This window comes from Astyanax mexicanus, chromosome 14 (genome assembly GCF_023375975.1).
Source record: "Astyanax mexicanus isolate ESR-SI-001 chromosome 14, AstMex3_surface, whole genome shotgun sequence".
Classification (NCBI taxonomy): Eukaryota; Metazoa; Chordata; class Actinopteri; order Characiformes; family Acestrorhamphidae; genus Astyanax; species Astyanax mexicanus.
The window spans coordinates 9,427,108-9,440,360 of record NC_064421.1 but is presented as its reverse complement, the minus strand read 5'-3'; the positions used below and the strand labels follow the sequence as shown (position 1 = coordinate 9,440,360).

The window sequence follows — 13,253 nt, the reverse complement described above, 5'->3', positions numbered from 1 at the left end:
TGGAAAGATGGAACACAAATGCTGAAAAAAACTAGATTTATTGATAAAGCTGTGAATATACTGTTTAGAATGATGACAAATAAATCAAATAAACATAATAAAATGCCTTATATCTCAAGTTCTGTAATGGCAGCATTAATGTAAACACATATATTGAGATCTTGGAGCAATGAGGGCTGCTTTCAATATGATCTTTTCCAGTGATGTTCATGCATTTTTCAACAAGACCATACAAAACCACATGCTGTACATATTACAAAAGCATAAAGAAGATAGAGAGATAGATAGATAGATAGATAGATGGATAGATAGATAGATGGATAGATGGATAGATAGATAGATAGATAGATGGATAGATGGATAGATAGATAGATAGATAGATAGATAGATAGATAGATAGATAGATAGATAGATAGATAGATAGATAGATAGATAGATACTTTATTTATACCGAATGAAATTTAGGCATCCAGCAGCAACAACACAATACAATAAGAAACATATTCAAACATAAATTAAAACAAAGAAGAATAGAAAATATATAAGGCTATAATAAACTTACTATACAAGGTAAGATATGTCTGTAAACAGAGCAGTGCAGTAGATGTTGCTAATGGTCATTAAAGAATTAAATAATTAACAGTAAAGTGCAATGTGCAAGGACATTGATTATGAAAGTGACTGATGTGACATAGAACTATAATATAAATATGCATCTGTAACAAATATAGTTCTAAAAAGAGAATGTGAATATGTGAATACCCAATCATGAGTAAAGTGTACTTGAATGTAAGCGAGGTTGGGGAAGTGTTAATGTAAATAATTAAGTGGTTGAATAATTCCGTCAAGAAGACGGTAAAAATGCTGGATTGCTGCCTGCAGTCCTGGCCTGTCCTTCACAGAGAATGTTAAAGCATTTTAAATGTTAAGAATTGTAAAGCAAGTGGCAACAGTCCTTTCCCAGTGGTGTTGCACACCATAAAATAGTTTGCAGGAAAAATCAGACAAAATAACACCTGAAGCACATCAGTGCTGTGTATCTTCAGTGCTAAAATCTCATGTAATTGTAGTGAGAAGGAATCTTACAAAATGGTAAATTATTTTCCATCAAAATGTATTTTGGAATGTGTTGCAGTCCTGAAATGCAGAAATGGATGTAAATTAATACATTAACTAAAGTTGAGACATAAAAGCAAATGTAAGACATACTTTATACATGTCTTTATTTATTTTTTGGGTTGTAAAAACTGGACTAATTTATTCGTGAACATTTCATCAGTATGTTCTCATAACAGCCGAATGGCTCTTTAAAGCTCTGTTTCCATTAGAGATATTGAGGGCTTTTTATTGAAACAATATTATCTGGCATGTTACCAGCGGACAGAGGAGATTCATCGGCCTCCATGAAGAATCCAAACGTATTGACAGGGCTTAAATCCTCAGTTCAGACTACCATCTCCCCTTGAGGAGGGATATAGTGTACTGGACTCTCAAAGACATGCACCCACCTGGTCTTCAGTAGCACAATGCAGGAGAGATGAATTTACTATCTTTGCTTTGCGGGTTTAACTGGGAATGTCTAGTTTTCCACCAAAACAAATGTAGTTTCTAAGAAACATTCATAAAACACAGAGAGCTGGTGGAGCAGCTTGAGTTCAGGGTCACAAATGCAAAGTACCAGTAGATTAGATATCCCATACCATGCTGTGGTCATATGCAGGTTATTAATGCTGTATATGGCCAGTATTCTCTTTGTGGTATTTTGTTTCTAAAGCTGTACATTACATACCACTAAACATCAAGATCAAGATGTTCCAATTTAGGTACATTTTATCATGGACACGCAACCCACTCATTAGGACTCCCCCTATCACTAGTGATGCCCCAACACACCAGAAGGGTGAAGACTAACACATGCCTCCTCTGACACATGTGAAGTCAGACTCCGCCTCTTTTTGAACTGCTGCTGTTGAAGCATTGCCAAGTAGCATCATAGCACACTTGGAGGAAAGTGCAGTGACTCGGTTCTGATACATCAGCTCACAGACGCAGCCTTGTGCTGATCAACATCACCCTGGGAGTGTGTGGGAGAGCAAGGCCAATTGTTCTTTCTCAAGGCTACAGCAGCTGATGGCAAGCTGCATGACCGGGACTCAAACCAGCGATCTCTGGATCATAGTAGCACCGTTTTAAACTGCTGGACCACTCCATAGAGCCCAGTATTGTCATTTTTATATACCATTTTTTTATTTTTGATAAAATAGAAGTGGCAGTTTTTTTTTATCATAGCAAAATAGCAAAATATCATGATGAATGCACAAATAGAAATGCACCAGTTGCCGTTTTTAAGATGCAAGGTTTTTGTGAAACATTGACGATTTGTTGCTGTTGCAATACAAGTGGCAATAAGCAGTTTGTAGCAACTACTCAGACTTACTGTCTGATTGATCATGCTTGTAGATCAACTAAACCATCAAACTCATACAACAGTGTATTTGCCATGTAGCATGGTACCATGGTCAACCAACTTGAGTTGGCACGCTGTATTTTTCAGAAGCAGCCAAGAGGCCCATGGTCACACTAGAGGAGCTGCAGAGATCCACAGCTCATGTAGGAGAATCTTCCCTACAGCCAGAGCTACAATGGAATGGTTTAGATCAGGGGTCACCATGGCCCGCAAAAACCTTATGAGTAGCCCGTGGGCCTGTTCTAAAAATAGTTTTTTTTTTTTTAGTTGCTATTGTTTTTTAAATCACAGTTTCATTGGTGTTAATTTGAAAAAAAAAAAAATATATATATATATATTTGTGGGGAGACTGTGGTGACGGCAAAGTGGCACAATGTACAGAGACATTTCAGGATGTGTCACACAAGCTACCTTGCTAACTTTATTACATAATATGACATGTGTAATGTTTTATTAAAATATAATATCAAATATAAAATGTAATTGCTTGCAGAGATTTAAAAATAGTGTTGCATATCGATACTTATCTTTTTCTTTACATAGATGAATATCATTCATTATTAATAATAACATATAAGTAAATAAAAGGTTAATTTAGCAAATTTGTGATTTCACAAGTGACTATCAAACTGGTAGCCCTTCACATCAATTGGTACCCAAAAAGTAGCTCTCAGTTTCAAAAAGGGTGGTGATAGCTGGTTTAGATAAAAGCTGTATTTTTCAGCAGTGATGTCTTAGGAAATGTATCTGATTCAAGTGATAAATCAAGTCCATTTGATATGTTTGACTAATATTAGAACAAACTGAAATTAGAGTAAATGCTAGGGTTCGGGTGCCCGAGCTTTTATGCACGGTTGTGTATTTATGAAATGAAGCTTGCCGGCCACTAACCAGTAAAAATAACCACATGCTAGAAGCATCCTCAAACCAACATCTAACAACAGCAGGCTTCAGCCACAGCACCACAGAGCTGGTGGAATCAGCCTTTGATATGCAGCCTGTTATTAATTACTCATCTGTAATCAGAGTATCAGTGATACCAGCTTACTGCATCAGTCTAACACAACACAGGACCTATCCTCAGAAAACCTTTCGAGGTGGACACAGATTCTGATTGTGTACAGAATGTACACGGTCCAGTCTTTGGTCCATACATCCTTTGCATCCGCAGCTTTTAAACTCTACTTAAAATAGTTATTTGAGTACTATAATATGTAGCAAAGAATCTGAAGGTACCTTTAAACAGGAAAAGATCTATTAAAGCTCATCATCTATTGATGAATAGACATTCAGTTGATGAACGTGTTTTTGGTCCGGATGTTGTATGATCACCAGCCCACCTCATCACCAACTCAACAACTCAAATCTCCCAGACTTATTGGATGGAGCTTCATCCTTCCAGAGAGCACAGTTCCACTGCCCCACAGTTCAGTGCTGCCGAGTGGAATTTATACCCCTCTTCTCCACATCTGAAGTGTTTTCTCTCTCTGTTTGGTTTGGTTTCACACAGGCATGAACCAAAACGCACCAAAATGTGCACCAATAAACCACAGGAGCACTTCGTCTCCTCTGATTGGTAGATAGTGAGAAATGTCTGTGTTCCAGCGCGTATATCTGTGCAGTGTGAAGCTGCTTTAACACAGAACACTAAACATTTGCTGCTGTGCTTTCAAACACAGTGTTTTCAATATGACGTGCAGTGCAGATGTCTACATAGTAAACAGAGTCACGCAGCTGTGAGAAGTGAACGCAGCACAGACAGTGTGTGTAAACAGCATGGAGCAGCAGAGATAGCGTTTGCCCATACAGGTAGCTGTGGTAATTAGTGTAATCTGGTTAATATATCAGATTTAAATGTGCCTTATCAGCAGTTTAGCTCAAATAAAAGAGTATGTTTGATAGCTGGGTTGGATCGAGACTGGATCATGTTCTCACCACAAGCAAACCGCTCCAGAGTTGTTTTGATCCAAACCTGATTACTGTTTTTACACCTGCTCAATCAATCTGCAATAAGCGGACAAACAGATCAGAGTCCGCTTTAACCAGACCAAATACTGCCGGTGTGAAAACACCATTATATGTGTAGGTTTTTTTGCTTTAGAAAGTCCTTTTTTTTGGCTAGAAGTTTGCTAAACTTCTCTGAATGCATTAGCTAATTTTTCTTTCAGGGTGTCCACAAACATTTGGACATGTACAGAATAAGAAGTGTATCTCTTGCAGTTAAATGCTCCTCAGCCTCTACTGCTCCTGGATCTGTTCTCCACTAAAGAAACTTGTAGAAAATGCTGATCTAAAAATATTGAGCCATTTATCATAATGTTCAGGACATCTTTCAGACGCAGGGAGTTACGAGTTTGTCTTTGCTGAGCAGCATTATTTTTAGGGCAACTAAACTATATGTCTTATTGTACCACATGGTAAAATAAGAACAGAATGTAGCAACCATAAAACAAGCAGTTCCTCTAAGAATCAGGATTAAGTACCACATTTTACGGCTCAGATATAAAATAAGTTGGACAGTTATAGAGGAGCTGTGGAGATCTGACCCTGCCAGAGGGTTCAATGTACAATATTGGAAAAAACTGACATTGTGAAATTGTGTTGTTCTATACAAAGCATGCGAAGGGTCATGAGTAAAAAATAATTAAGCTAATGACATTACATTAAAAGTTTTGCCTTTCTTATTGAAATGCATGCATTTACTAGCAAATGAGTTCAAAGGCTGGATGGATGAATGGATGGATGGATGGATGGATGGATGGATGAATGGATGGATGGATGGATGGATGAATGTATGAATGAATGAATGAATGAATGGATGGATGGATGAATGGATGGATGGATGGATGGATGGATGAATGGATGGATGAATCGATGAATGGATGGTTGAATGAATGGATGGATGAATTGATGGATGGATGAATGAATGAATGAATGAATGAATGGACGGATGTATAAATGTATAGATGGACGGATGGATGGATGGATGGATGAATCGATGGATGGATGGATGGATGAATGGATGGATGAATGACTGGATAGATGGATGGATGGATGGATGGAATAAAAGACCAATTGGTAATTTTGGCATCGTGGGCAGTGTGCCAAGTCCTGCTGGAAAATTAAATCCTCATCTTCATAAAAGTTGTCAGTAGCAGAAGGAAGCAAGAAGTGCTGTAAGATTTGGCAGCCGAGTGGATCAACACCAGCAGATGACATGTCTCTCCAAACCATCACTGATTATCAGTAAATTTTACATTTCATTCAGAAATCAAGGGATCAGAGTCTGGAGGAAGAGTGGAGAGACATACAGTCCAAACTGCTTGAGGTCTAGTGTGAAGTTTCCACCAATCAGTGATGGTTTGGATGAAGAGACATGTCATCTGCTGGTGTTGATCCACTGTGTTTTATTATCAAGTCTAAAGTCAGTGCAGTGTTTTCCCAGAAAATCTTAAACTTTGTATGGAGATGAGGATTTCATTTTCCAGCAGGACTTGGCGCACTGCCCACACTGCCAATTGGTCTTATAATATAATATTCTAATTTTTCTAAGACACATATTTTGGGTTTTTACTGGCTGTAAGTCATAATCTTCAACAATAAAATAAATAAATGCTTAAAATAGATCACTGTTTGTAATCAATCTATATAATAAATGAGTTTCACATTTTTAACTGAATTATTGAAATAATGTAGCTTTTCAATGATATGAATTTTTTTTAGATGCACCTGTAGTTAAATTGATAATATTGCAACATCTCATTCTTAACTCAGTCTCGTCAGGTATACTCGTGAGCATGCTGAAGAAGGAGAAGAAGAAGGTTCAGGAAGCCAGCGCTCAGATAGCGAACTTCTCCAGCAGAGATACGGCCTTCAGTAACTCCTCCTCCAGCAGCACTCCTGCTGAGAAGAGACTGACAGGTGAAGCTTCAGAGAGCTTCACACAAACTCAGCATCTAAAGACCAGACCAAGAGGTGAGTCACCAGAAACACACACACACACAGTATATATTTTTACAAAAACAAATTAAACAATTTTGAAATATACAGCTCTGGAATAAACTTTCCAGATTTCTGAATCAGTTTCGCTGATTTTGCTATTTATAGGTTTATGTTTGAGTAAAATTAACATTGTTATTTTATTCTATAAACTACAAACAACATTTCTCCCAAATTCCAAATAAAAATATTGTAATTTAGAGCATTTATTTGCTGAAAATGAGAAATGCCTGAAATAACAAAAAGATGCAGAGCTTTCAGACCTCAAATAATGCAAAATAAAAAAAAAATAAGTTCATATTCATAAAAAATTAAGAGTTCAGTAATCAATAAATGGTGGAATAACCCTGGTTTTAATCACGGTTTTCATGCATCTTGGCATCATGTTCTCCTCCACCAGTCTTACACACTGCTTTTGGATAACTTTTGGATGCTTTGCACTCCTGGTGGAAAAATTCAAGCAGTTCAGTTTGGTTTGATGGCTTGTGATCATCCATCTTCCTCCTAATTATATTCCAGAGGTTTTCAATTTGGTAAAATCAAAGAAATCTTCTGGTCCTTTTGAAAAGTGTGTAATAACATTATTGTGCAACTCTATTATCCTCATAATCAGTGGAGTATTGTGGATTGTGTATTACTCCATTGCATATATGCAGATATGCAGTGACGCTAGCACATATATAACACAAAAACAGCCATAACAAAGCAGCAGTGGTATTATTTTACAAGTAAAAGACTGATAATATGACTTACTTTAGACATTAGTGCCTTTATTATATGTATATAAACAGTAAATCCCAACCAAAGCTAAATGCTGGAGATTTTACACTGTTATTCTTTAACTGTCTGGTTTGTCCCTGTTTGTCCTGTAGCTTCCTGTCCTGAGTTTAGTCTCAAATCACAGGTTATCTAAGGCTATATAGTTCAGTTTCATATGTCTGAACAGAACGTATTTTCCAGTGCGTATAAGGAAAAGGCTGTTAAAGCTCTGCTGTGTTCTGTTCTGGATTATGGTGATGTGATATATAGATATACATCTGCTGCTGCTCTTAAATCATAAACATTCACTACTGATAACCCCAGCATCGCACATCAAGACTGTGTGTTGAGAAACGCATTAGCTTCTCTGTGTCTATAAAGCACTTACTGTACAGTGATGAGCCATAACATTAAAACCATCTGCATCCTATTGCCCTTTGACTTTGGCACGTCTCAGCAGAGGAAACTGAACTGCTGGTTCATGCTGTGAAGGTACATCAGCAGCTCATTTAAGGGAACAGCAATGTTATGTTATTTTTTATTCTGGTGATGGTTGAGTTGAATTTTGGATTTGCGTGTGTGTGATGGGCAAGGGTGTACACGCGCTGAGTGTGCGCAACGTGCATGCTGCTCCTGCATGGCAAAAATAGGACGTTTAATGAACACCAGAACCAGGAGAGCCACACGCTAATGTAATTAACACTTTTATTAACAGAGAGATTATAAACAAAAGGATAGTCAAAAGCAGGCAGGTTCAAAAACCAAAGGGCAGCATAAAAGAACAACATACCAGGAGTACTAGGGAAAGCACGATCGGTACACAAGTAGACAGATAGCAGGGGCAAAGGCCTGAGAGGGGTCCAAATAACAAACAAGGTTGGCAATTAACTAACAAACAACAATAAACTAGGTAAGGCTAGAGAGTAAATGATAAACAGAAACGGGCCATACACAGAGCAGGAATACACAGAAGAGAAACACGTTGTGGAAGGGCTAGGGAGCCTTGATTCAATACTCTGCACTAGAGAGAGCAAATAAAGGGGTATTTAGTCTAAAAAGTCCTGGTGGTAGTCAGTAGCTGGGTGATGCGGAACGCCAGGGAGTCCTAAGCAGGCAGACAGCTTCAGGGCTGACAGGGTGGATGACTGTTGACTGTTGTCAGGGTTTAAATCAGTCAGTGGAGCACCTGTGTTTTCCACCACCAAGATAGAAACAAGACAGAAATTTACCTGACTTTACACCTTGCTTCTAGACCACCATGCCCATCGGTGTGGATGCAAAGTGTAAAAATAGGGTGCAAGAGGAGTGTTGATAGGGTGCAAGAGAGCCACAAGCATTGCGACGCGGCTTGTGCAGGGTGTAACGATAGGGCCCATAGTATCGCAACTCCAGATAAGAGTCACATGCTTTCTCAAGATTCCAACAGTATTAATAGAACAGTATTTAGTAGATACACTAAAGGGAGAATGTTTTTGGCGTGCTGGCACGTCCACCATGTGTCAGCCAGGTTAAAGATCAATCTTCATCAATATTGGATCATTTAAACAGAAAATATCAATTTAAATTGAAAAATCTATTTTTTTTAATCCAGCCTTTCTTCTAGGGTTGGGCGATGTCTCCTTAATTGGCAGATGACGATGTTTACAGTGAAACATTGCGATGGATGATGATATTGTTGGCGGAGAGGGGCTTTCAGTTAGTTTCAGTTTCAAATAATTGAAACAGCTCCCCACAACCTCAACTTATCCTTTATATTTGACAATATTTGATTAACTTTAGAGGTCCTCACTCATCTTAATTTATTTAACTAAACTGAGTTGTTATATTATTTCTAGCCTCGCGCTGAATTCAGCTCCGCGCTGCGCGAGAGAGAGAGAGAGAGAGATTAAATATCAATAAATATGTGAATTTAATACCTTTTAATACCATACATTTAACTACACTTGATAGGACCTTATTTATTAATACGTTTTTTTTGTTTGTTTGTTTGTTTGTTTTTTATCGCAATGCCGCACGCTTTCCTTATGACTGACGCTAAACTGTTTGATCCAGCTGTTATATTATATTATGTTATATTAATACCATTTTAACGTTTTTCTTTTCTATGTTTTGAAATTCGTTAGATTATATTTTTGTCAACATTTTGGGTTTATTTTCGTTTGTTATTTTTTAAATAATAATAGAAATGGCATGATTTATTTTCTTTTGTACATTTTTAAGGGACGAGGAACAAAAGTAAGTCAATAGTTACTTTTACTGGTAACTAGTTACTTTTATAGTGGAGTACTTTTTTGGAGAAGTAAATATAACTATTACTTTTTCAAAGTAACGTGCCCAACACTGGTTGACAATGAGCAAGTTTCCCGACGCACAACGAGCGAAGCACAAGGAGCAGGCTTATTCTATTTGCGTGAATAACATGAAATGTTTAAAATTAATACAGACATTTAGAAAAAAAACGAAGACAAGCTGTAACCTAGATATAAATAATAATATCTTAATAATAATAGAATAATTATAGAATATTAATAAATAATAAAATAATATGCCAATTTGCAATACAATATGCATATTTGTAGCACTAGGGTATTTTAATTTTCATCCCTGATTCTAATTCATATAAGTTATATACCTGATTTGATCTTTTTCCGTACAATCCCTGCTAAAGTTTTAGGTGAAGGAGACCTAAAGAAGGTCAGTGCATGTTTCTGGAAAAAAACAAAAAGTGGGCATGGCATCGCGATGGTTACCATCCATGGCGATGTTGGATCATAAATGACGATCGTCCATCGGCACAACCCTACTTTCTTCTATCCTATGACTTTTGGCAAGTAAAGCAGCAGATCCCAATCCCATTGCGCTTCATAGTTTTTAGAGAGCAGTGAGAGATCCAGAGCTGGAGGCAGAGCTCCTAACTACCATGAATCACCATGTGTTTGGCTCTGCTTCTCTCAGCATGGTTTTAAAGATGATGATAAACCTGAGTGCTGATAATTACTGTGATCGTGGCTTTGGGGATGCAGCGCGAGCCAGCAGCTCATCAACTGAGCCGCTGCTCCTGTCCGCTCCACCACAGGCCCCGGATCAGCCGCCACCCCGTTTCTCGGGACATTTTTGGTTAATGATGCCCCCGCTTATGGGGTAATAGGGCCAGCGAGGGTAATTGCGGGCAGGGTTCAGAAAGAGGAGACCATTAAAAAAAAAAAATAAATAAACTAACACATGTTTGGATGAGGTCCAGCTCTAGTTAGGAGAGAATCAATCAGTCATCAAGCTGTGATACACAGTGGCTAATGGACAGTCCTGGAGAGCTGTGTTTATATAAAACGCTGAAGAAATGATGTGTATGGTGTATGAATATATATGTGTGTGTGTGTATGAGTGCTGTTTGCTCCACATTTGTCTCAGATTTCTCAAAGGAAAACTGTAATAGACCCTCATGCCATCAGTGCTCTGTATTTATGTAGAGGATTTATGAGCTGGTTGTGATCATTTACACCAGGTTGATCTGTTATATCTTAATAACTGTAGCTGTAGCTCTATAAAGTTGTGTTCCATTGCGCCAAGTTGTTCTGGAATTGCGTTTCTCTCGTCTTTTGTTTAAATATGGGTTAAAAAAAATTAACATATTTGCACTCAGAAGGAGGAAATGTCACATTGCAGCAGCCAGAAGGAAGATAAAGATTACCAGGAGCAAAACATGATTAAAAAAACATTAAGTATTATATTTTCAGTAGTAAATAAAAACATAATCAGGATGTAACATCAGCTATTAAGGAAGATCTTGTCAGCAGCTCTTCGGACATCTGTGTTTGATATCATGATATCTGTGTTTGTTTCGGCCTCTGAATTTCCCAACACTAACTCCACTCCTGAGGTTGCCAATACACAACAGTGAGCAAGTGGTGCTGCAGCATGGAAGCTAGCAAGCAGGCTGTTTCAGCTTAAACCATAAATACTACATTGGCAGTGAGTTTGGAAGGTTCTCTACTTAGACTTAAGCTGGGATAACAAGGCAGAGGGTACCTGAGAGAGCTACTGTAGATAGCTTAGCATGGTTAGCTAAAATGATCTGGACTATTCTGGCTAATGCAGTCATGCTAAACACGCTAACGTGCAATCTGCAATCAATCACAGCGGAAAAGCAGGTGCGTCACATCTCGTCTCGTTGACATTTACTCTCGTTGCTTGCCATGGTAGAAGTTACTGAACTCGTCTTGCACTGGTAGTGTAACGCAACATGCCATACGCTCAACATGTTGTAGAGTTGTAGAGTTGTAGAGTCCCTAATGGTGTCCTATGATAGTTGATCACATACAGCTCTCTGAGATTAACAGTGCAGGGTAGCTGTAGAATTTATATCCTCAAATATATACAGGGGATGGACAATGAAACTGAAACACCTGGTTTTAGAGCACAATAATTTATTGTCCTGACGGACGTGCACCAACAATTTGTCCTCTTTTGAACTCTGGTATGTCACCCATAATGTTTTGTGCATTGCAATATTTTAAGTAAAACTGTGCTCTTACCCTGCTAATCGAACCTTCACACTCTTACTGCTCTTACTGGTTCAATGTGCAATTAATGATTAAAGATTGGCCACCAGGCTGTTCCAATTTAGCCATGAAACCTCCCACACTAAAATGACTACAGGTGTTTCAGTTTCATTGTCCAACCCCCTGTATATTTTTGCTCTTTACTAGCAGCTCTTTCCTACTATGTGTGCATCATGAATTAGGATTGGGTTGCAGTGTAAACGCTTTCGACAATGGCCTGGTTTTGAATTTGGATTTGGTGAATTATTATTGAATGCTGCTAAGCAGGTTTTCTCTGGCAACTCGGGGACATATTTCTTCTCAGTTTTCGCCAAAATACGCAGCAATAAATCGCATTGACGCAAAATGTGGCCAACTGTAAACAGCCCTGCTTCAACACAGAAAGTGCACTACAGTGTTCGAGGGCCTCTAGCCTCATTTGAACCGAGTGAAATATGGAGTGAACATATTGTTTCAATGTCGTCGGCTAAACTGGAGGACTGGTGTTTGTTTAGCGCCTAAGAAGCGCTGGACTTAAAGACAAAGCCAAAGGAATCTGAAATATTACAAACCTCGCAGAATGCTCCTGACTCTTGATCTCGGGACTGGAAACACACAACCTAAAGGGCTGCATTGTTGGCGAGGTCCCTTTACAGGCCATTAATTACCCCCTCCAGTGACATTTTTAGAGACTCTTCTCCTCTCAGCACGTGATAGTGTTTACATGTCGTGGCCTTCTCCAAGAAAACACTCCACCGTAGCGCACGCAGTGTGCTGAGTACGATCTGCAGATGCTGCTGTGTTGTTTTTAGCTTTTGTCAGGGGAAAGATCCTGGCTACCAGTATTTTTTTCATATTAACATTTTAAGATAATAATTATTTTTGCCTAATAAGGACTGTTTAACCCTTGTGTGGTGTTTGTAGTTTTGTTACTCATTTACTTTGTTACTTGTATTTAATTCAGCAAAATTAAGCAATTCTACATTAAAATGCTTTACACATGCTTGCTTCACCTAAATTACAAGCAATATAAACTTAGCTTACATGCTTAATATTTGCCCTTTACCTTTCTTTTGTTACATTTCTTTCAAAAAATGAATTAAACTCAAGATATGAGTAGAACATGTGTTGATTTTCAAAATTACAAATGAAGCTATGTTTATTAGTCCTTGGCCAAACATACTGTATGTAATATAAATGTGTAGGGGGGGGGGGGGGGGTGTGTACAGTGTGTGTTTATGGAAAATGTGTTTTGATATATGTTTTTGCACAAAAAATGAGCCAATGCCAATGAGTTTGAGTTAGAAAAAATATTTTTTTTAGTATCATTTGAAGAAAAATGAAAACAGGTCCCACAGACCCGAACACATCACAAGGGTTAAACCTGAAGCAGAATTCTAAAAATCGTAGACTTTGGAAAATTCATCCATCTTTCATCCAAATCCTCCAAAGAAAAAAAACAGCATGCATTCCTTTTTCAAGAAGGCCCT

General features: G+C 38.1%; 1 protein-coding gene across 3 annotated transcripts in view; it reads left to right on the top strand.

Moving 5' to 3' along the window:
- Nucleotides 1–13,253, top strand: part of kif6 (kinesin family member 6) — a 130,382-nt gene that overhangs the window by 56,565 nt on the left and 60,564 nt on the right. For 2 of the 3 annotated variants that reach the window (XM_049463497.1, XM_049463495.1), the window contains exon 13: nucleotides 6,242–6,442. In XM_049463497.1, coding sequence (XP_049319454.1) covers nucleotides 6,242–6,442 — 201 coding nt within the window. The remainder of the gene's footprint in view (nucleotides 1–6,241; nucleotides 6,443–13,253) is intronic. The other variant, XM_049463498.1, reaches the window with a different exon arrangement.